The sequence below is a fragment of the Grus americana genome, chromosome 4 (genome assembly GCF_028858705.1).
Source record: "Grus americana isolate bGruAme1 chromosome 4, bGruAme1.mat, whole genome shotgun sequence".
NCBI classification, from domain to species: Eukaryota; Metazoa; Chordata; class Aves; order Gruiformes; family Gruidae; genus Grus; species Grus americana.
The window spans coordinates 14862365-14886499 of record NC_072855.1 but is presented as its reverse complement, the minus strand read 5'-3'; the positions used below and the strand labels follow the sequence as shown (position 1 = coordinate 14886499).

Genomic DNA, 24135 nt, shown 5'->3' with positions numbered 1-24135 from the left:
CATCTTTGATATCACATGCCTAATGGTAAACATCTACATGCCTGGAGAACTGAGGCTACAGGTTATGAGCCTTCTGGAATAGAAATTGATGACTACACATTTTACAAGCCACTATATGTATCTGTGATCAACTAAGTAAATAATAATATTTGAGCATTCTCTAAAGCAACCTAATATGATGTGCATGTCGTCACTATGTAATTAACGCTACGAAGACGAAGCCCATACTCTAGCAGGTGGCACATTCACACTCTTGAAAAAGACGTAGTGAAACTTGGCTTTCCAAACCACTCAGAAGCGTCTTAATGTGTGCCAAGTGTAAGCCCAGGGGTGGGAGGCTTTGCTGGCAGATTTAGTACGGCGGAACGAAGCAGTTAGCACTTGCTGCCCACCCTCTGCCACAGACTGCCATCTCCACAGGTACGCCGATGTAAAGTGACGTTGGCAGATCCCCACGTAGTCTTTCAAGAGCAGAGCTGCACCACAGCTGGGAGCAGTAACTTCTTCAACTATTACAAATAAATCTGCCACCAAATCTGAGTTGGCTGTGATTCCCCAAGAGGCTGAGCACTTGCAGCTTGAGCTGGCTGGAAATCTCATTAAAAAAAAACCAACAAACCAAACCCAAGACTCTGCCAAAGTGCAAGGACGGTTGTGGAAACATGAAAAAAACTTGCTGAGACTTGCTAACCAAGTTAATAAAAACTAAGCCAAGTAGGGAAAAGTAACAATTCATCAATTCCATCCCCCACTACGAGCTGAAAAATGGAAGCTCCAGGAGCACTGTGGGGATTTCTAGTCTACTTCAAGATTTGGATTTCTTGATTTCTAGACTCTTAAATATTTGAGGCATCTAATAAAAAAGAATAAAAATTGCTTCTGAAACTCTTACTCCACATTTTTCACAGCGGTCTCCGCAGGCATACTTGCTACTCCCAAGCCTAGGCTGTTATTTGGGTATTTATGAGAAGTTAATGAATAAGATATCAATAATACATCAGCTACATCATTTCAAGTCATTATCAAATTTATACTAAAAATTTTAGGATGTGAGCAGAGGTCAGTGCTTTAAGAAACCTCAAAGGCAACCCTTGCAGGGAGAGAAAATATCTTCTATAAACTAATGTAGTTGAAAAAATGTAAATGTGATTCTGGCACTTAAGATTTTATTCATGTACATAAGAGATAATACACCTTTGGTGCACAAAAACATCTTATGGCAAATGCAGAATCCTTATTTTGTCTTCAGCATGAAACATTAATATAATAAAATACATACAGATTCATTTATTTCTGAAAAATCCAAACCGGTGAAGAAAAAAAAAGTTTTCATATGGTTAATTTGCTTTTTACTGGGTACCTAACAATCATTCAAGGAAAATGTAAATCCATGAAGCCACACACTGGACAAGGGAAAAACCTAAATCTGTTTAGTGTAGAAGTGAAAAGTACAGAAGCCTCTTACAGTAATCCCAGCATAGTTGTGTGCTGCCCTCCATGTTCCTTAAGCTGAGTGGCTCCACAAGCCAACTCAAGACAGGTTCTTGGGAAATTTCAGCATCCTTTCATCCTGAAAAGATGCCTACACCTGTCTGCATGAAAGTCTCTACACCCCTATATGCAATACCAATTCTTTCTGCATTTGAGAATCTAAAGCTTTATTTATCTTTTTTCTTTTTTCCCCAACCCGTTCTCCCAACCACCAAAGGAGAATCCTACAGGGCTTCTCATCTTCCCATCCCTGTTACAGGCCAACTGGCCAAGAACACACCAAGAGCATTGCTATGCTATATACTATAGTCACAGGCTGTGCAAGGCAGTCCTGTCATGCCCATCTACCCTGACGTGTTTTTCCCATTTGATACGAAAAAACTAACTCACTTTATGAATGAGGTAAGTGAAAGGGACAAAAGCAGAAACCAGCACCCATTTCAGGAGTTTCTGCCACTTAGATATAAATGCTTTGCCTTGCTGTACCGTGCAGAACTGTTGGTATACTCACAATTTCTATTAATAGCATTGTAAGGAGAGAAAAATACAATTTATCCAGTTATAGAGGAGACATGAAGGACAGTATGTGGCTCTCCTTACAGCTTGCTGTCCACCTTAATTTAAGCAGACATCCAACTCAGCCTGAGGGGACAACCCTGAGATAAACCTACAGTTTGTAAAGCACCTCAGCAATACCTGGAGTTGAATGGCCCAGAACCACGGAAATATGCCCCAGACAATAATAATTATAAATGTTCCAGGGATGAGGTTAAGACTGATCTTCAAGGAAATACTGCAGACAGGAAGCACCTTCCCAACACCTCTATGAAAGGAGGAAATCAAGGATGAGAAGACCTGCATAGCCTCTACTGCAGGAGGTTACTACAGCTGACTCAATCCCTACTAATAAGTATGATGGTTCCCAAGCAAAACTAAAGGCCTGTCCCCTCAATAGCCTAAGGCACACACCCGGTATGCCCACAACAGCCATCACCGGGGCAAATTCCCCACAGCAGCTACGTTTGGTGATGTCGTGGGAGTCAGAGGCTGCTGCCTCAAGGTGGATGGAGCCGGCGGGAGCTGCCTCTGAGCTGCTTACCACACGACAAGAGGGCGGGAAATGGGCGACAGCACAAGTGGGGAGCTCCCCCCGGCCTGTTTCTCCACACGCCCGTAGCTCCCGCTTCCTCAGCGCCCCCAGGCCTCCCTCTCTCCCCGCACCCCCCGTTTCCTTGGGATCAGCGCGGACTTCCCCCCTTCACAGCTCCATCAGCCCCTCACCGGCCCGCCTGTCCCCATTGCCCCAGACCCCCTCCCGCCACTGCCAGCCCGGCTTCACGGCCGCCGCCGCGCATGCGCTGCCCCCCCCGCACATGCGCCGAAGAACTACCCAGCGGGGGGGGGCGCGCATGCGCAGCCCGCCCGGCGGCGCCCACCCCGAGGCCGGGCAGAGCCGCCGTGTGGCGCCCACCGCGGTTCTCCCGCCTGTCTGCCGCGGCCTGCGCGCAGCTCCCTGCCGGGGCGGGGCCGGGTGCTGCGGCCGCCCCAGCGCAGCCCCTTGCCGGGCCCGTCCGAGCCGACGGCATTTCCGGGGGAGGGAGCGGGGCGCGGGCTGGTGGGGAGCGGCGCGAGCAGAGTTGACTATATATGGTCAAAGGCAGGGGAGAGCGGCGGGCCGCGCGGGCGCTTCCTGGTTCGTGCTGCTGGGCGCCGCGGGGCTGAGGCGGTCGGCGGCGGCGGGGGGAGAGCGCGAGAGGCCGGTCCGCCTGCGCTGCGCCGGGCTGCGCTCGCCGCCCTTCCCATCCCTTCCTTCCCATCCCTTCCTTCCCAGCGCCACCGCCCGCCGCAGTAACAAGTGGGCGAAGATGCCGTACGAGATCAGTAAGCCCCCGGCGAGGCGGAGCGGGGAGGCCGGAGTGGCGAGGTGCCGGGCAGGGGAGGGAGACCGGGTGGCGGCGGGGAGCGCCGCTGGCTGAGGGACCGTCGGGTGGCCCTCCGCCGCTCCGGAGGCGGGCGCGGCGGCGGCGGTTCCTCGCAGCCCGCTGACAGCAACAAGTGACCGCGCCTGCCGGCGGGGCGTTGAGCTGCTCGGCTGGCGTCCGGTAACGGGGAGGAGAAATTAAATGTCTTATTTCCCTTACCCCCCCCCCCCCCCCGTTCTCCTTTTCCCGTAGAGAAAGTGTTCGCCAGCCTCCCGCAGGTTGAACGAGGCGTTTCCAAAATTATCGGAGGTGATCCTAAGGGCAACAATTTTCTTTATACCAATGGAAAATGTGTCGTCATCAGAAACATTGATGTAATGTATCCTAATTTATTTTGTTTCATAGTATAGTGCTTTCGCTAAGTTTCATTTTGTTTCCCAACCCCTGTCCTTTAATAGCCTGTGCGTCGTTCACACTTAGTGATTTCAATCGAGGTCGCAGATCTGTGAGCAGCAGCAGCAGCAGGGGAGTAAGCAGGGTGCATGACTCAGGCATAAAACCATGGGCAATGACTGTAAAAACCTGTAGAAAATCTGAGTGAAATGTGCAGTTCTCTCCCTTTCTTTGCATAGGACTTATAGACGAGAGACTGGTATATTCTGGTTGACCCTGTTTATCTTCTTAAGTATTACTATTATGAAGTTGAGTGTTGTGTTTGCCTAATAAATTAATTCTTCCATATTTGCTGTATTAGGCCTTTAGCTTGAAAGAGAAGCATGCAAATACTTGCAAACACCTATCTTGAAATGCATTAGTCCATAGATTCTTGCCCCCCTACACCCCTGCACTCCAGGAATCAAAATAGTTGTCAGTTGCTTGACTCTGGCGAGCCGTCTGCGTGTTGAGTTCTCAGCCCTAGTCACAGGGAACTTTTCTCATCGATTAAATATTAGAACGCCCCAGTTAATGTTTTCAGTGGTGTGGAGGTTTGGTGGGTTTGTTTTGGTTTGGTTTTTTTTTCCTTTTCTGATGGTAACTAGAGAAGTGTTAAGTGAGTTATTTAAATGATTCTTTTCAAAGATGGCATCCTTTCTGAGAACTATGGAGGAAGCATTACATGTCTAGGCTATTGTCTTGCTACTGGTTTTCAGAAATACTTTTCAAAGTAAATGCTTCTTCCTTAGACAATCACTTTCTCCCCTAGATTTATTTTCCTCTCTTACTGAGGATTTGGCCTGCAGTGGGGAGGGCTGCAGGGGGGGCAGGTCATGCCTCTGAAATTTTTAGGTCTCTACAGCAATGGATTTGTGTATGGCTGCTTCTGTAAATCACCTTTGTAAAGTGAATTTTTATAAGCTGTTTTCCTGACTTAGCACCCCCACTATATTCAGACATTTCTTCATTGTCATGCTGTAATACAAAAATGCTACTAATAATTCTTTGCAAATTTCTGGTTTGGTATCCATTTAAATTCATCTGCTTAAAACCAAAAACGAGCTTGCACTCTGGTTTCAGTGTCTCAGTATAATGTTGTTGTAATAGTGTTTCACTCTTGGTATCAAGAAAAGTTCAATTTTCTGAAACCAGAAACCCCAATTAAACACTGTAATGGCACACAGTGTGATGAGAGAAGAGAGAAAAGCCACTCTGCTTACGCTACAGTTTTTGCCCAAATTAGGGATTGTGACCTCCTCCCTTGCACTGTCATTAGTGCTTGTCTGACCCTATTTTGGGGGTTAAATTGGTAGAAGGCAATTCGCCTTTATCTTCCTGAATCAGCTGACTGAAGATTTGCCCAGCGAAAATGTTAGTCCCAGCATGAGCCAGAATGTGGAGCACATGGCATGGTCTGAGTACAGGCGAGATGGGATTGTGGGAATTCAAATTTAGGCCGTTTAAATTCTCAAGGGAAGTTGAGAATGGAAGTCATAAATCCTTCAGTTTATGGTGTAATTCATGCCAGTACGCAAACTTAACCTAACCGGCAAGGAGTCTGCCACTGTTAATAATTGACAGGTGACAATGCTCTGCAGACAACTACAGAATGTATTGTAGCAGTGACACAAAAAACTGACCAAAGCCTGTGCTATTGCTTTTATGTTGGAGAATGTTGCAGTTTGTTCATAACCCAACATGGAAGTGTGGCTGCTCTTAGTCGAGATCCATGCCTTCTCTGAATAATACAGAAGCCTGTAAAATAGTTTGCAACAAGCAAATGAAATACTGGGAGGTCCATGTGTAATCCCTCTATGAACAGTTCTCCAATGGGATGGTTGTGCTCTAATTAAAAAATGAAACAAAAAAAACAATGCAGGTTATCAAAATGCTGTGATCACCTTCTTAAGTCAGAAGTTATCTAATATTACCTAATCAGTGGTGATGAATATAGTGTTCAGGGTTAATGCTTGATCTTTGAGCATGAGCTAGAGATTTCCTTTAACAAGCAGAAGTCCTGGAACAGTGCTGGAAAAGCACTGTGAGTCAGAAGGACTAGTGATATTTGTAAGGTTTCATACCTCATTAATATTTTATCATCTTCATGGGTCTAAACCTACTTTGAAGCTTGGAACTTCAACTGCTCACTTTCATATGTGGCTCTGGTTTCAATGTTTGAAGTAAGCCATATAAACTCACTCTTCTTGTTGAATCTAGTGTTAGGTACTGCGTTTGTCCCAGCTAACAATATAATCTAAAGATATTTGAGAATAAAAGGTGGGATGTTTTGGAGTTTTGGTTTGAAAGACAGACAAGTTAACACTATTTCTGCTTGTATAGTTAGTTTTTTTTATCAAATAAACAACATTTAAATTGGCAGCTCTCACTTATTACCTGGTTTCCTGAATTTCTTTACTCTATTTTAAATTTGGGAGCCTATCTTTTGTTTAACCCCTTAAGTCAATCTGTTAAGTCCAGTCTCTCATTTTCTTAGCTTCCTGGTCTCAGAGATTCTTGCTGTAAAATTGCAGCTACTAATGTATGCCATTGCTAATGAAGGGTGGGGGTTTTTGAGCTCCCTGAACTTGTAGGTGATGCAGCTGTATAGCATGGGGAAAACATTACCTTGTCTTGCTTAGATAAAAACCAGCTGCACACAAAATGGAGAGTGATGTATATGCTGTAAGTGCTGATGATTGTGACTTAAGTAGGGCTATAACGCACTTGAGCAGTGTATAAAAGCAGGAATGAAAAAGAGCTGCTTCTTGCATGAGTAAGCTGTATTCTGTCTCCTAAGATGTAACAGTACAGCAACAGCAAGAATTCTTGCAAGCAGGAGACTCTGCTTTCTAACACAGAGCGGGTGTTTTAGTTTTTCCTGATTGGATGGCTGAGTCATACCATAACATCAGGTGGTTTTCTGGCTTGGTAGTATAAATCTGTATTAATTACAGCAGTTAAAATGGACTTTTGTTTTGACTATATGACTCAAGTTCTGGAGCTGAAGATACCTGTTAACTGGCAAAAAAATTTTCAAAGGAGTAGTGTATATATATGTTGTAGCATATATGCGCTATACTTGGAAGATGTGCAGAATGGCTTTTTTTCTACAGTTAATTTGAGAGCAGATTTTGCCTTGATGTCATCCTTTTTTGATTTGTGTGGTACCCCTGTAGTGTAACACTACTGATCTGCTGAGACGCTGTCAGGTTTATTGTCTTAACCTGAAGCATGTGAAAACCTGTTTAGGACTGAAGAGATAAAATGATGGTGGAGTAGCTGTGAATTTCTTCCAGAATTCCAGCATAACTTTTGATACTAGGGAATACATCTTTTCCTGTGCTAGTCTACTAGATTTTCAACCAGATTTTAATTGGCCAGAAAGAGCGAGCCTTGCACACTTCGTTGGTTACTGGGTGATCTTGAAGACGTAGTGATGATTAACAGCCATGCAGCGTGGTTTACCATATGCGTAATTTTCGTACTCAACTAGAGGAGAACTTTTTGGATGTGTTGCGAAGTACAGCTCATGTTGTGTATTCTGCTTGGGTAACTGCCTTACCTGGGCCAGCCCCATAAAAAGAAAGTCCGTTGCTTGGCCTGTTATTTTGGAGAGTGGTTTTCTACCTCTTGGCAGGAAAGGGGAAGAAAGGGTCACAGCAGTCCTGGCTGTTAGAGGAAATACTTTAATTGTGTCAGTTGTTAGAAATTAGTGTGTTGTTTTAGTCATACTGGACAGCAGTGTTCTGCAATGTGTACTGCACTTCTCAGTTTTAGACAATAGCTCAATTTAAGCTGGAAGGCAGGCTGTGAGAGAGGGAGCGTGAGGAGAAATTCTGAATTTTATCTCTGAATGTCTGATTTTATTCCTTTGAAAACCAGGAAATGCAACTTAGTAACTTTTTATTTTCATTTAAACTAGAATCCTGCAATTGCTGACATCTACACTGAGCACGCCCATCAGGTTGTGGTTGCCAAGTATGCTCCCAGTGGGTTCTACATAGCATCTGGAGGTAAAGTATCAATGCGCACACTGCATGAGATGTGTGGAGAGAGCTGTTAAAGTGCTTGACGCAAAACTTACTGGCAAAACGGAGTAGTAACGCTTGACATTTATGTACAGAATATACATAGTCAATGTGACATGCTTCAATGGAATTACTTATTCATGCCTGAGGGAGGAATGATTTCTGTAGTTGTTCCTCTAACCTATTTCTAAAGCAGTGAATTTGTGACATGCTTGACCTTTTAAAAATTTATTATTTAAATCAAAAAGAACCTGGAAATGAACTTTAAATACTTAGTGTAAAGTGTTAAAGAGAACAAATATTAGTGTAATGAAGACGTGTGTGTGTGTGTGTCAGAGTGAAAAGTTATTTCTGAAATACAAGACTATTTCTGTTTATTAATAAAATTTGATAGTTTAGGGGCAGGGGAGGGATTCTAGAAGAGTCTATACTCCTTTCTGTTCCCTCCTTTTTTCCTGACTGAACTTGGCAAGAGTTGATTTTTCTTACATTTGTTACCTGAACTAAAAAAATCTTTCTTTGGTAAGTTAGCAGGGACAGAGACTGATTGTCAGTTTCTGTGTAATGTATGTGAATCAATAGTCTGAGAATGGGTAACATGAAATTCTATAGCATGAATTTTCTGGATTGTTAGCAGAAATGGCTGTGGTTTTTGATAACTTAAAGACCTAAACAAACCCTTTTTAATAGAAGCTTGCTTCAGATAACTGATCCTTTTTTCAGCAGGACGGGTATACAGTTGAAGAATATGGATAAATACAATACTATAACTTCCATTTCTTAAAAGTATTTGCAGTTAATCTATGGATTTTTTTAAAAAATCTGCTTACCACTGTCACACTTCAGAAGCAAGTAATGTGCCCAAATACAAGAGTACTTTCTAAGTAATATATCTGAAAACAAAACAGTCTGAATATGAGCTCCTTAGGGAGTCCAGACTCATGCACAGGTCTCAGTACAGTGGGAAATTCTCTCTCAGCAATTGAAAGGGAACAATATTTTTTAAGATGTAAAATGGCCTCTCCTTCTTGGCTTCCTACATATCAGAAAGCTGTATTAAAATATTTTGAGTAGTGGGGAACCTTTAAGAACACTGATAGCACAGCTTTTTTTTTTTTTTCTCCCCTTCTTTGGGGGGGGGGGGGAGAGAGAAAAAAAAGGAACTAGAGCCAGGATTTTCTTGGCGCAGTCTTGTGTGTGGACCATATGTCAAATTGAATACCTTCTTAAAATCCAGTTTGCATTCTTTATTCTACAGGCTTGGTACTGTAGGTTTGTGCTGTACTTGACCCTCTAAATAACCATCTATTTTGTTCTTGTAGCCTTGTAGATTTTCAGTCCTCTGTAAAAGAACAGTAATATATACATAGCCTGATCTGCGAAGAAGTTTTTTCATTAACGATTACTTTAAGGAAGCTCCTTGCTCTTAGGGAAGTATTCAGTTGGCTTTTTCCAGAAGTTGTCTGTCATACCTGAGTAAATGAGTTTAGGCTGCAGTATTTCCCTTAAAAAGTGTTTTCTGTATGTCACTTATAAATAGTTTCGTGATACTGCTGAGCATGGGATCTGAAGATAGAAACAGCTTAAACAGCCTGATACTAAGTATAACATCTAAGATTCATTTCTCTATCTATAAATCTGCATTAGCCATGCAACCTGCATTAATACTTCATGTGCTGGATGAGACAGACCTTTGGCAATATGCTTGGTGGCTTTTATGGTAATTTCTCTTGCTGCAGTCATAACAGATGTAGTAATGGGAGATACCACAAAGTTAAAGCTATATGTGTCTTATCTATTAATAGATGGAGCAAACAATTAGATTCTGAAGTCTGCATTAAAATTCTGCTTCAATAACAGATTCTCTGTGTTAAATGGAGGATTCTGCATCTGTCCTTTTAGCAGAAGTGAAGTGAGTCCATGATCAGGTCCCAAAGATACAGGGTTACTGTATGGTTAAATTGGAAAAAAAAACACCAATAAATGGTGAACACACCTCAAACACATTCTGCTGAGGTGAAAGATACGTATTTTAGCACATGATTTTATCTACAGCAGTGGCTTTTATGAAGGGTCCAATGCACACAGAATTTGCTGTTTGTGTTTCATTAGAGATGTGTAAACCTGTCTGTGTATAGAACAATTCTCTGGTTACAACACTGCACTACATTAATTGCTCTGAACAGAAGCAAGCTCTAGGGCTGTGTACTACTGAGAGGAAACTGACCAAGGAAGCTTTCATTATATTGTCTTAAATTGCTGTGACCCGTGCTGTGTCTGGTTCTTGTGACATTACCATTTTTGAATATTTTGTTGGATTTCTTTGTAGTAATCCAGATAATGCAGGTATGGTATCTACACACAACGTTAAGTGGGTACACACTTCTGTATAGAAAAAGTATGCTGATGAGTGTGCATGAATCGAGTTCTTTGGGCAGAAATCTCTTTGTATGTTTACGTATACCTGATATTTGTATGCAAAAGGGGTTTGCTTTGAAGATACAATAAAGCTGAGGTATGACTTGTAGTGCATCGGCCACTGTCCACCAGATTGCTCTGTTATTGTAGACATAGGGTGGCTTACTTCCCACTGAAGTGTGGGTAAGCTATCTTGTAGCTGCTGGGGAGAGGGGGCTGGTTTGGGGGTTTTGGGTTCTTTTGTAACACAGATACTTAACACATACTGGCTGATAACATTAGAGTTCTTACCCTCTTACTGTGCAGTTTTTTCATGTGTCTTTTGCAGAAGTTGTCTACGTGTGTGGTGTTTATTGCTGCATGTCTTGAACCTTAATATCTGGTTAAAAACATAATTCAGTGAAACAGATGTAGTCTTCAGTGTTCCTAAAACAAGTGATTTGTAGTAATTGTAATAGGGTAAGATAATAGGTCCCTAGTACAAGTGTTCAGTGTGGCTGAAAATCTGTATCCTGGCAGATTGCTGAGTTGTGTGACCGAGTCATGCTGGAACAACAATCATTATGTGCTATTTTATTATGGCAGATGTCTCTGGAAAGCTGAGAATCTGGGATACTACACAGAAGGAACACTTACTGAAGTATGAGTATCAGCCATTTGCAGGAAAAATAAAGGACCTTGCCTGGACTGAAGACAGCAAGAGAATTGCCGTGGTTGGAGAAGGGAGGGAAAAGTGAGTAATTATTTTGTTTGCGTGTATGTGTGTGTATACATATACGCACACACATATACTGCAAGCCTCTGTATTCTAACAAAGCAGGTTCTTTGCAGAAAGCTTTTAATTCTTCAAGGAAAGAAAATCATGGCTTGTTCCATGTTTAGACTTCAAGTTGTGCTGTTCTGCAGCGGAATTCTTTATGCAGTATTTGACAGCTGTAAAACTTCTTGGAAAATACAGTTCTGTTAGAATTGCTCAGTCTAAAAATTATGTGGGTCTTGTGTGTTTTTTAGAGGTGGGTATTGCATTCAGTGATAGCTGTTCAGTATGCCTTCTAGTGGATATTTTTTTTTCTAATTCTGGTAGAGTAAGAAGGAAGAACCACAAGATAATTATTCTCCCTTTTCTTTCACCCCTCCCAAATTAAGAGGATGTGATAGAATAAGAGTAAAAACAAAACAAAACAAACCCCAATAAAGTGTATCTGAATTTTCAACGTGCCCGTATTTTTAGGTCTTATTATGGTGATTAAAAGAAAATCACAACTAGTTGTCCTTAACTGACTTAATGAGGTCCCCAGTTTGTGTCTCGTTTGTGTCCTTTCTTTTATGTTTAAAGACTGATAGATCCTTAAGGCAGAGTCCAGTCCAGGTAGTCTTATGCCTAAAGGTCTGAAAAACATAGTGTGGTCCTGTTCCCTGACGCCCTGCGCCATTTTTTTTTAATCACAGTCATATACATCATATACGTATATATCTTCTTCCTTAAACCTTTAAGTAATAGTAATTGTAGAAGGGATGGTATCCAATCCAGGCTAAATAATCAGATAAATGATCCAATGTCATTGTTATCCTACGTTTTCTACATTCTGCATAGTGACTAGGCAGGCAGAATAGTTTACTGCTTTCTTTTATAAATAGACTTACTGAAGAATATCTTCTGGATTTCTGGATTTTTGAAGCTTTATACATAAAACTTGCTCGTCTGTCCCCTTCAGCAAATATCTCCCATTGAAGATTAGATTGCCTCTCCAGCAAGATCTCAAATAGTCTTCAGGGAACTATGATGTGCTTGCATGAGATTAACGAGATGACCTAATTTCTTTTCTTTGAGTGCACTCAAATCTGCTCTTTGCAGATGCTCAAGGAGTTAATCTACATGTAACTTTTATGAATTGCAGTTATTGTGCTATTTTCTAACTAGATTTGGAGCTGTGTTCCTGTGGGATAGTGGTTCTTCTGTTGGCGAGATTACTGGGCACAACAAAGTCATCAATAGCGTGGACATTAAACAAACAAGACCATATCGTCTGGCAACTGGCAGTGATGACAACTGTGCTGCTTTCTTTGAGGGACCGCCATTCAAGTTCAAGTTTACAATAAGTGTGAGTTTAAGTTTAGATGTGGCTCTGTTAAACTGTGCAGCAAGTTAACTAAAAGGTTTCCAACAAGCTTACAGTTCTTGTCACAACTAGCTGTTATAACAAAAGTTCTTAGCTCCCCCTTTTGAGACATAGTTGGTGTCAAGTGGCTTTCTTAAACCCGTGTATGAGTATAACTGAAGGCCTGTCTCAGGCCAAGAAAACTGAGATAAATGGTTAGGAAGAAAACCTGAAGCACCCTTCAATTTTTTTTAAATTTTTTTTTTTTCCTCTTCATCCTCTTCCATAACTTTAGTAGAATGTTTCGTTGACCCTGTTGGTGCTTTCTGAGCTCTGCTTCCCAGTGTAGACATGCGTAGAATTTCTTAATACTCTCCAAAAAAAGTGCTTGATTCAAGAAATGTGGTGGTGTGAATGGAATTTTACAATCTGCTTAAGAACACTCAAATATGAAATCCATAGCAGCTTAGAAAGGGTGAGTGTAGATGTTTGGAAAAAGTAACTGATTTCTACAGTGAGGAATGAGTATGTAACTTTTGTGGTCAGTTTTCTGTTTCTACATTCCTTTTTCACTTTTTGTTTCTTATTCCGCTAGTTAAAATCTCTTATGTAAATGAAACAAAGCCTGGAACTACCACGTTTCAGACATTCATTGTTACTTGAGGCCAAAGAAAATAAAAAGCCAAAAGCTTCTGCAGCTGCTTCTGATGGCAGAAGACATATTTCTTGCCTCAAAAAAACTATTGCAGAGATACTGAATGTTACTGCAGTAGTAAATTCAAAATGTTTAGTTCTTTCTTTATTTTTAAAAACACAGTAGTAGGCCTTCTATTTTCTTAAGTATGTGCCTTGAGTAGTCTTCATACACTGACTTTAGTAAGGATTCCATTCCAGTTCTAGAAAAGGAATTGTTTTGAGCTCTACAATCCAATGAAATGATGTAGTTGCCTAATATATTTCTGAACTTAAGTTGATACTTGCATTTTGCTAAGCTGATTCTTTTGGAACTCTGAAATCTGATTTGCTTACCAGTGCTGCTTGGACTGGTACGTGATGCAGTCTTCGTTTTAAAGTGATATTTGAGGTGATATATGGGATTCTGGTACAGGTTGTTATGTGGTTTAGATTAGAGCTTGAGGTATCATCAGGAACAAAAAATAAGTCTATAGTTGAAGTAGGTTAGAACCTGTCTTTCATAATACTAAAAATAGTCTCCCAAATCTCTTTGCATGGGAGCTTTGGCCTCATTGTGGTGCTTCCCTATTTAACACGTATTTTCCTAGTTAGCATGGTTTGAATAGTCTCCTGCTTGTAACTAGTCTATTTGGGGAGCATACATCAATCTTGCCAGGTTACTTCACAGAGTTACCACTAATGTAGTCTCCCAGAAATGGAATTCCAGTAAAATAATTCATTCTTCGTGCCTGTGTCTTTTACAATAAGAAGGATAAAGGCCTCTTCTGTGTACAAAACTTACTTGCCCTATGAAGCAAGAGTCAAAATCTGGAGAATGTTGCAGAAGAATTCAGTGACCCAGAGGGGACGAATCCCATGTTTGTGTCTAGGCTGCAGCTAAGGGGTTTTTCCACCTATCCCTGAAACTGGGTACTTGTTCGCCTGATATTGTGCAAAGTTGTTTGAACTATATCGGTGTTCATATCACAGTTTCTTCCCTGGACTGTTCTTGATCCCTATGATCCTCTTCAGATAGAGGCTAGACTTGCTCTGTAGCAATTCGCTACAGCAGGCATCTCCTACACAGCTAATACATGGCTCGCATGTAAGAGAACCTAATTGTTACTGGCTTATTTTCTATGTAAAAAAGCCTGTTCTTATTTTGTGTGCTGATTCTTATTTTTTTCCTGCAGGACCATACACGTTTTGTGAACTGTGTGAGGTTTTCTCCTGATGGGAACAGATTTGCTACAGCTAGTGCAGATGGCCAGGTAAAAACCAAGGAACTCTTTTTGTAGTGATTTTAGCATGAGGAGATTTTTCTGATACATTTTGGGAATAGGATTAGTACTGTAAAATCCATGTTGCTGCTTTCTTCATGCCAGGAAATGATTGGCTTAAACTTTTAAATATCCTCCTGTTAAGCTATAACAACTGATGTCAACCAGACTACTCTTGCTCAGCTTTTTTTCCCCATTCCATCTCCCTAGCATTTTACTTCTCTTACAGATTATTTTGGCAGGAACATATTAAACTTTTGGAATATGTATGTCCTTGTTATGCTCCTGAGAATTCTAGCTGAAATATTGAACTTGTAAATAGCAACTCAACTCCATGTGGACTGCCTAGCGATAAGGGCAGATTTGACAATGGCACTGTTACCATAGGTAGCTCCTCCTAAGCAGGCAGATTCTCATGACTGCACTGCTAAGTAGCTGTCATCACAGCAGGAGTAAAACATGTAACATCTTCCGGAATTTCAGATGTCAAGATCCAATATACAGAGTGGCTTACTGTGATTATTTACAATTGTTGTCCATTTGTTTAGTCTTAAATATTAAATGCAGGAATACTTGTGCCTTTTCTTAAAAAAGCTAGTGTTTGATAAACCTGCAAGCGAGCCATGCAACAAAAGAATGATCTGTGCAGTGCAAGTAACAGTGTTTCAGTTCTTGGATTTTTTCCTGTTACTACTTTTGCCTTTTAAGTCATATGTCTGTCTGCTCTCTTAAGATTTTTGTCTATGATGGGAAGACTGGAGAGAAAGTGTGTGCCCTTGGTGGAGGCAAAGCTCATGATGGAGGTATTTATGCTGTAAGTATCACTTCATTTGTACAAATGGTCCATAGTATTTCATTACCAAGTTCATGGACTGTGAAATCTTGCAATAATAAATGCATTTACTATCTTGTGGTGACATTTGTTTTCACAGATTAGTTGGAGCCCTGACAGTAGTCAGTTGCTTTCTGCTTCTGGAGATAAAACTGCTAAAATATGGGATGTTGGTGCTAATTCTATTGTCAATACTTTTAACATGGGATCAAACGTGTTGGATCAGCAGCTGGGTTGTTTGTGGCAGAAAGACCACTTACTGACTATCTCCTTGTCTGGCTATATCAATTATTTGGACAAGAACAATCCAAATAAGCCTTTACGTGTCATAAAGGTAGGTTAAACTTCTGTTGTTGCACCGGTTTCTGCAATAAATGACTCAGTGGTTGAAGTTGTCTAGATGGAATAGTAACTTGAAAAATGAGTTTGTTAAATTAGCATTGCCAGACAAGCTGTGTGACTGATTCTTGCAAGAATCACATGAATCAAGAAGTTAAAATGTTACATGCATGGCACTGTGCTGTGTGGAAATATACAGACTGATTTTTGGTTTCAGTTAAAGTTACCAACTTAATCTTTCATAGCAGCTTTTAAGCGTTCTTGAGATGAGAAAAGAAATACAGCATGGATAGATAGTGACGTCTCATTCTACCAGACCTAGTGTATCATGAACAAGGTGACTAGGGTTACTGTGCAGTCGAGCTTTAATTTTAGGAATTAAAGAGTTCGCTGACACAGCACTCTCACGGGAACTTACATTTTTACATGAACTAGAAACAGACGTCCCAGATTCTTTGTATTGCCACTATAATTCTGGCAGTTGGTGTGGGTACATGACCATATTTAGTCATCTTCCCTTAATCATAAAGTGCCTGAAAAGCAAACTTTGTTAATGAAAAGGCCATGAAAGTATTTTGGCCTGGCAGGCTAATAAGGATATTCACGGTGCCTATTCCTTCCCTTCAAGGACTAGGACATGGAAATAGCAATGCTGCAACAGTTAAATGACTGTGCTGTTAGTGATTTGTATCCTGAGTGACTTTTAATGCATGTGAATAGAATGCTATGTTACTTTCTGAATAACTTCTAATTTTTCTCAAATAGGTTTGATTCATGTATGTGTTAAGATGAAAAGTTGCCTATCAATAATTATTATTTGTGTTGTATTCCACAGGGTCATAGTAAATCAATTCAGTGTCTTACAGTGCATAAAAACGGTGGAAAGTCCTATATTTACTCTGGAAGTAATGATGGTCATATTAATATCCTTTGAATGATAGTGACACTTGTTAGAACCTTACAGGCTGAGAGAGCTCATTAGGAGAAGGGGGGGGGGGAAGCTTTGCCAAAGACAAAACCAACTTGAACAACTTGAATATTTTACATCTGAAGAAGTTTATTTTGCTTTCCCCTAACTTGCCTATTTTACTGGTTGCTTTTAAACTTGCCTGCTAAGTATAAGCCAGTTCTTAATTTCCGGTTGTCACTTCTTTGTGGTAGATAGATTATTAGCATGGAGGAGGAAGTAAATATATAAATTAGCCTCTTGTAACTTCACACCTATTCTGTCATACAGGCAAAATACATATTGTTGTCTCTTGCTGTTACATGTGATAGGTAGATCTTAGCATGTGCTGAAAGTCATGTCTTCTTTTTTAGATGTTCAGGACAAGAGACATAAACTCCTGTTGATCTGTCTCTGAGCTGTTAACATGCATTCCTCTTTACAGTTGTGTTTTTCCCACTTTATTAAGGCATGTTTTTGTAGTTCTGTGACACATTGATTGTGTTCTTTATTTGGTGTCCCAAATGTCATCAGGCTTTCTCACTACCGAAGAGAACTTATACTTCTTTTGAGACTCTATTTCAGTCCTGTTGGTTTCTGGAGCAAAACACTGGGAATGCAGCCTGGTTCCCGAAGGGCATGTTAAAGGGTGAGGTTGGGATGTGTTCAGCTAGAAGACTGTTGGCTTTTCTTCAGTGTTCTGAAGCTTATAAATAAAACTGCAGTCCTTCATCCATTAAAATGGTGTCACATTGGCATAAACCATTATAAATATAGGACTTGTTTCTTTGCAAAGCTGTAGTATAGCGTTAGTAATTCAAACAGATGTTAACATACAACATCAGGGGAAGCCAATGTTGCAGGACTTGTAACTATAATTCTTTAAAAAAGTATTTCCTATTCTCAGATCTAATGCTACTTGTTCTAGTATTTGCCACTCTTTGTGGTAGATCATTTAGCTCATTACAGAACACCAGAGGTTCATTTAATAAATACTTTGAGGGTGTGAGGTTGGTTGAACCCTGGTACAGGTTGCCCAGGGAGCTTGTAGAGTCTCCACTCCTAGAGATACTCGAAACCCAATGGAATGGGCAGCCTGTTGTAGCTGACACTGATTTTAGCGGCAGGTTGGACGAAACAATCTCAAGAGGTCCCTTCTAATGTCAGATATTCTGTCAGTTATTCAGCTTTTTATTATGCTGTATCTGACTGCGCCAGTATCTTCAAATGTTCCTTAATTCTATTATGCACATTATTGGGATTCTGAAACTGGAGAGAATGATGGCTTTTCTGGGAAAGGCCATACAAATCAGGTTTCTAGAATGGCAGTGGATGAAATGGATCAGCTGGTCACCTGCAGTATGGATGACACTGTGCGCTATACCAACCTTAGCAAGAGGGACTACAGGTTAGTTAAAAATGTCGCCTTTTATTGTAGTATGGCAGCCTTTATTATTTTACAGCAAGAGTTTCGTTGATTTACATGGTAAAGAATTTTATGTTGCAATTTATTCAGGTTTTAAGTTACCATGGAAACTGTAGAAATGATTGCTGTACCAACCTTGCTTTTTTTCTGTGACAACAAGTGCATCCCAGGCTTTTCAATTTCTCATCCCTTCCACAAGTTAGATCGAGATCTGCCTTATATTGGGTGGCTTAGTTCGGGGACTGTGGGAGGGGTGTCCATTTTATGATTCATAAGTACACAGGAATATTGGTAATAAATGTGGTTAGGAGGGGTGGGACACAGCTGTTTCTTCATGGAAACCACAATTGAAGCAAAAGATTGTAAGGAATCTTATTAAGATCACCTAGTTAGTTTAAAAAAATTAGACGCTAGTGTAGTAACATTGACTTTCCCTTTGAAGGTGTACCACCTGATCAAGATATTAGTGCTTTAAACAGTAAATGGAAATTGCAGATTTAAAAAAGAAATAAAAAAATTATGCATGTTTTTGATCATTAGTGGGTGGTTATTTGAATAGACAATTTTAATAATGGCAGGCATGGAATAACTTCTTTTCTGCTTTGTCCTTCCTGCTTTTCCACCTTGGCATGCCTTCCTCCAGTGGCCAGGATGCTGTGAAAATGGATGTTCAACCAAAATGTTTAGCTGTGGGTCCTGGTGGTTATACTGTAGTTCTATGCATTGGACAAGTAAGTATTAACTTGGGGATTATCAACACAATTGCTGTGATAATAATGTGCGTATGGTAACATAGTGGTTTCTGACAAACCTATTTAGTGTAGGATCACCTTGCACATCTGCAGAATGTCCTAATAAAAGCAATGGGGGAACACAATTAAGTAGGATACTTGATAGGCTTGGCTTTTTGCATCCTGTACCAATTTGACAGTCTTATGTATAGATTTAAAATTCACATGGTCCCTTGTGTGGATGCATCTGAATTTGTTATTGCTACAGCTTTGTGCTGGAAGGCTACACCAGTCTGAACCATGCTCTTACCTGATCTGTTCGGTGGTGCGATTTTGGGGAAAAGATGTCTTGATCCTCAATGTTTCTTTTTTCAACTAATCCTACTAACCAATTAACTAATGCGGTTGTACAACATAGGTAGCTCTAGCTTGCCAGTAGTATTCAGATCATGCAAAACCAGAGAGATCACGCCAGGGTTATCTTGTATCAAAGCATATTTAACTTCTAATGATTTATGCCTTCTGTATGGATGCTGGTTTTATGCTTAGGACTTTCAGTAGTGTTGTCCAAACCTGTTTTCCATGTGAGTTATAATTCCAGTTGTCCATAGTATAGAGCTGGATAGGAAATAGTCCTTAAATTTTAACATTGCAGTATTAACTTGCTACTAAGTCCTGCCTCCTGGCCTTTAGCAGTGAACCAGGAAGGGAGTAAGTATTGCTAAAAATACTGTTCTGTCCACATTTCTTTCATGTTCAAACAAAATGAGGCAAAGCTGAAGGCAGTAGAGCATGCCCTGCACTAAAGTAATTTAGAGCACATTAAGTACTCTGTTACAGCAGATCAGTTAGTCACCAGATGTGGGCGTTTTTCTTTTTTTTTCCCCCTTAAAAAAAAAAGAATGAAACTGTTCCCTTAAGATCAGAGTATAGTAAACTTCTGAGCGCTCAGAGTGGATTTGTATTTATGGCTAAGCAATGTGGCTCAGTCATAGTTTGTATTAGGCACTTCAGAGAAGGGTCTTAGTTTCTGGTTTTCTATTTGCAGATTGTCTTGATGAAAGATAAGAAAAAATGTTTTGCAATTGATGACCTTGGCTATGAGCCGGAAGCTGTAGCCATTCACCCCGGAGGTGGTACAGCAGCAGTGGGAGGAGCGGTAAGGTTGCACATCCTAAAACTGTAGTACTTTGAACCCTGGAATAGTAACAAAGCATTTAATAATAGGTGTTTTGTGTTGAGAAATAGTAGGTGGCAGTTTGCAACAGCAGTATTGTAACAAGTAAACAATGTGTAATTTGTATGCCTGGGCTTTCATTCCACAGGTTCTCCCACCATTGTGACCTAATATCTATTTCATGTTTTTTATCTTGTAGTTGCTGTTTTTAAATTGTCAAATTGTTTTTATCCAGTATATGCTTAAAGTAGGGAAATTCTAGAAATCAAGTCTATATTCTAGACTTGGTAGATTGTAGCCAGCATAAATGACAGGTTCTTAAACTATTTCTTACATAAGTGCTATCAGATAGAATTGATGCAAAAAGTTCCAGAAACACAGTAAGCCTTCCTCTTTCTATTGTAAAGTGGTTTTTGTACCTTCCCCCCTTTTTTACTATTAATTTGCAGGATGGGATTGTCCGCTTGTATTCAATTCAAGGAACCTCTTTGAAAAATGATGATAAGTCTCTGGAAGCTAAAGGTCCTGTTACTGACCTGGCATATTCTCACGATGGTGCCTTTCTTGCAGTCTGTGATGCAAACAAAGTTGTCACTGTCTTTAGTGTCACTGATGGCTATGCGGTAAGAATTGTTCTATCAGAAATTTCTTTGTTTGAAAACAAACTGACTGGCATCTCATGTCTAAATCTGTTGTGGTGAAATGTAGTGTAGCTGTTGAGACTGAATTGTTAAATCATTGACGCATACTTGGTGTTTCTGTGACTGTTTATCTGGTATTTTGAGTTAGTGTTGCTTTTCGCAGCAGCTTATGTGAAGCCTCCGGATCATAAGAATAGGTGGGGAAATGTGCAGCATAGTTTGGCTACTGGGAAAACACTCAAACCCATCCAATAACAAACACATAGTTGTATGGGGGAGGAGTTGGATTTCCACAGGCTAGCAGTAGTTAAATACGAAAGATTACAAAGTATGTAGGTTCCTTATTTCACTAGTGTGTTTGGGTTTTTTTTAAAGGAAAAAAGTCAACAAAATGCATGCATGCCTGTTAGAGTTGGTGTGCATTTGTGTAAAATGGACAAGAATGCAGGCTCAATTTGCTAGGAATCATGCAGTACAATAAAATTTAATGAAGTAAATAAAGCAGAGTTGGCAATAAAATTCTATGGTCTGTGACATACAGTTCTGTGGTAAGAATTAAGGAATGAAAGGGATACATTAGAGCAGGGAATCTTGCTTTATCCTTCGGTTTGGTTCTTGGTTAAAAGTTACCACAACATGGCAATTTCCACTTTGCAGCTGAGCAGTCAGTATGTGTTATCAGCCTGTAAAGTCATTAAGCTTTGACTGAAACCAAACTGAAGTAAAAAATGCAGGATGGCACTCCACATAAACATTTAATTTTCTAAGTAAAAATTGAAATAATTTTGCTTTTAGAAATATCTGTGGGGCTATTTTAGAAGCGTCAAAGCACTAAGTGACTTGTTGCATATGCACCTTACAGATCAAGCTTTCATAGAAAAAGTCTTAGTGGTTTTTACAAAAGGTTTTGATTGTATTGGCCTGGTAAGTGTTTAAATAAATAGCATAAAATGAAGTCACCACTTGGTTTAGGGCATCCATCTGCACCTGAGGTGTACATTATCTGGAGCCTTGCAGTAGCCTGTTGTGATCCTACACGCTAAAAGCCAGTCATTTCCTGAAGTAGCATAAACTAATGAAATAACACTATATCCCTAACTTTCAAATAGGAGCATAACGTCTTTTATGGACACCATGCAAAAATTGTTTGTATTGCCTGGTCACCAGACAATGAACACTTTGCTTCTGGAGGCATGGACATGATGGTATATGTTTGGACCGTAAGTGATCCAGAGACCAGAGTCAAGATACCAGGTATGTTTCCTTCAAAATCTTACTTCTGATTGTTGTTCTTGAGATACCAACACAGTATCGGTTTTTCTAGAACTAATGGTAAGCAGGCTTTGAATGCTCCCAAGCTAATTTAGCCTTAATGTTAATCTCTATCTCACTACAATAGCCAGAACTTTTCTATTGTGTTATTTTGTAGTCACTTTTAAAATATACTACTATTATTTAATGCAGATGAAAATCACATTTGGGATATGTGCTAAAGCTATTTTGTCAGCCTAGCCTTCCTAATTCTTTTCTGTTATTTCACACTGCCACACAGATGCTCACAGACTACATCATGTAAGCGGCTTGGCGTGGTTGGATGAACATACTCTGGTAACAACATCCCACGATGCTTCTGTCAAAGAGTGGTCTATCTCCTACAATTGAAATAAACCCTCTCTTTGGAAGGACCTAATCAGGGACTAGAACTACTGCAGTGGAACATAGCATTTCTCTTAAAGAATCTGTATTGGCCTCTGGGTCTGCTATCATATCCTCATATCTTTACAGGGTGTTCATATCTGTAATTAAATGTACTTTGAAAGCTTTAGCCAGTAACAGTTTGCACATGAAAAGCACTTAAATTATGTCTGGAGCTTAACCTTTGTGCTGAACATTCCAGAGGCAACAGCCGAGCAAGTTGGTGTGAAAGATTCAGGCATGAAAGATTCAATCAGTTGTTCTTTTCTAACCAAGAAACATGAGACTGTACAGCATGAGAGTAATACTTCTCATTTTTTCTAATTACAGAACATTTCTGTACTAACGGTCATAGTAAGAGTATTAAGTTGTGATCTGAAACCAATCAAGCTGTGTGCAGCTACTGTATATTGCTTTGCTTCTCTGTACTGCACCAAACTGTTGCCTCAGATTTTCTCCTCCAGATAACAAAATGGGGTACATACATAATAAACTTTTTATGTATTTCATGTCAAAGCTTTGTGGTTTATTTTAAGGTGGAAGTGTGGGATTTTGATGTACTTACTGTTGTGGGTATAATGTTTACAAATAATCATTGTGGCAACTTCTTGCTTCAGAAACACATTTGTTACTTTAATGAATTAAGAATGTCTGGTCATTTCAATGTCAGAAAAAATTCTGTTTCAAAGATTAAAGATATTTTCTGTTTGAAGGAGGAGAAGCATGTTGTTGTTTAAAAAAATGCAGTACTTCTACCACCTTTTTGAAAATACAAGAATTAAAGTGAAGCATTGTTATGACTTGAAGTGGTTTTTGAGAAGATACTGTTTGCTGAGTAAGTTTTATGCCTTTGCATGTGCAGAGCAGTTGCATGGAAGCCGTTCTCTAAGGTGAACAGATCATGATTTTGTGTTTAGTTCCCTTCTCGCACTCTGCAACACATTTAAGTGATTTGAAGCTAGCAGTCTAACAAGTGTGGAGGAGGACACTGATGCAAAGTAGTAGGGAGATTTGTTACCATCTCTGGCTGAAAGAAGTTGTTTTTTTCCAGAACTTTGGAAGACTTTTTAAAAAAAAAAAAGCTTTTCTCTGCTAATTCTTCACCACCACCACTACCCCTCCAGTGCTCTTTGGTTTTTATGAAGCTTTCCTTTCTGTGTGGACTTGTGTGTTTTGTTTTTTCTAGCAATCATATTTCTAATGACACTAATTATACAGCAAATAAAACGCTTTTGCTGCTTCTCATACTGTGGACCATTGCTCAATTGCTGAAAAAATAGTGCTTGTCAAAAATGACTTGGTGAAACATCTTTTTAAAAGAAAAAATGTTGATTTATTTTTAGGAGTGGTGATCAGATGTCTTCTGCCATGCAAACCAACATATACAGTAGAACAGTTGACATAGGTTTTTATCTAAGAAGCAGAATATTTTGCATTATGGCCTCTCCATTAGCAATTTTGCATGTCTGTTTATTAGTAATGCAAGGACAAGAGAAGTTTTGGAAAGGGGCATGTTTGAAATTAGGCATAAGATCCAAATGAACAAGATTTCTCCGCGTCTAGCCCCTAAAACTTGTTCTGCTATTGTTGTGCCAGTCCCTGTGCAATTCATACATTGTTCCCTGAGTCTGATCTGGAAGAGTTGCTATTGAATTTGCTCAGTGGGTTCCTGTTGTTGTTGAATCCCTGTCATTTAAGTAATGATAAGAGGGTGGGAGGGGAAGCTATGGAGATGTCTATGGGCAAAGAACAGAATTCGCTAGCAAATCCTGTTTGTTGTAGGAGATGAGTTTTTTGAGGGAAATGGCCTAATTCCCTGAAGCTTCCCCCCACAAGTCAATTCTTTCCTGCACATCAGAGCTTATGCACCATGTCTGAAAGGTGATGTGTAGAATGGGGTATTTTTTGATTACTGGAAGACCTTGTAATACTGCTCATGCGGAATGCCCACCAGCTAGAAACCCTGTATTAAGACTTGTGTCTGGATGCCCGCCTGTGGG

General features: G+C 40.1%; 1 protein-coding gene across 1 annotated transcript; it reads left to right on the top strand.

Annotated features, from left to right (window-relative positions):
• The first annotated feature begins 2946 nt into the window (after positions 1-2946).
• On the top strand, positions 2947-23380 carry WDR1 (WD repeat domain 1). The gene is made up of 15 exons (XM_054824673.1): positions 2947-3372; positions 3666-3787; positions 7771-7861; positions 10880-11027; positions 12216-12396; positions 14262-14339; positions 15082-15162; positions 15281-15514; positions 16355-16444; positions 17719-17873; positions 18535-18622; positions 19671-19781; positions 20249-20422; positions 21550-21694; positions 21993-23380. Exons 1-15 carry the CDS (start codon positions 3357-3359, stop codon positions 22100-22102), a joined length of 1824 nt encoding a protein of 607 aa, XP_054680648.1. The 5' UTR covers positions 2947-3356; the 3' UTR covers positions 22103-23380.
• The last annotated feature ends 755 nt before the right edge of the window (positions 23381-24135 follow it).

What these genes read in the sequence shown, in the direction of transcription:
- WDR1 (XM_054824673.1), top strand. An exon ending in AGTTCAAGTTTACAATAAGT is followed by an intron (nt 12,397 to 14,261) that starts GTGAGTTTAAGT and finishes TTTTTCCTGCAG; the next exon opens with GACCATACACGTTTTGTGAA. An exon ending in GTAATGATGGTCATATTAAT is followed by an intron (nt 16,445 to 17,718) that starts ATCCTTTGAATG and finishes TATTATGCACAT; the next exon opens with TATTGGGATTCTGAAACTGG.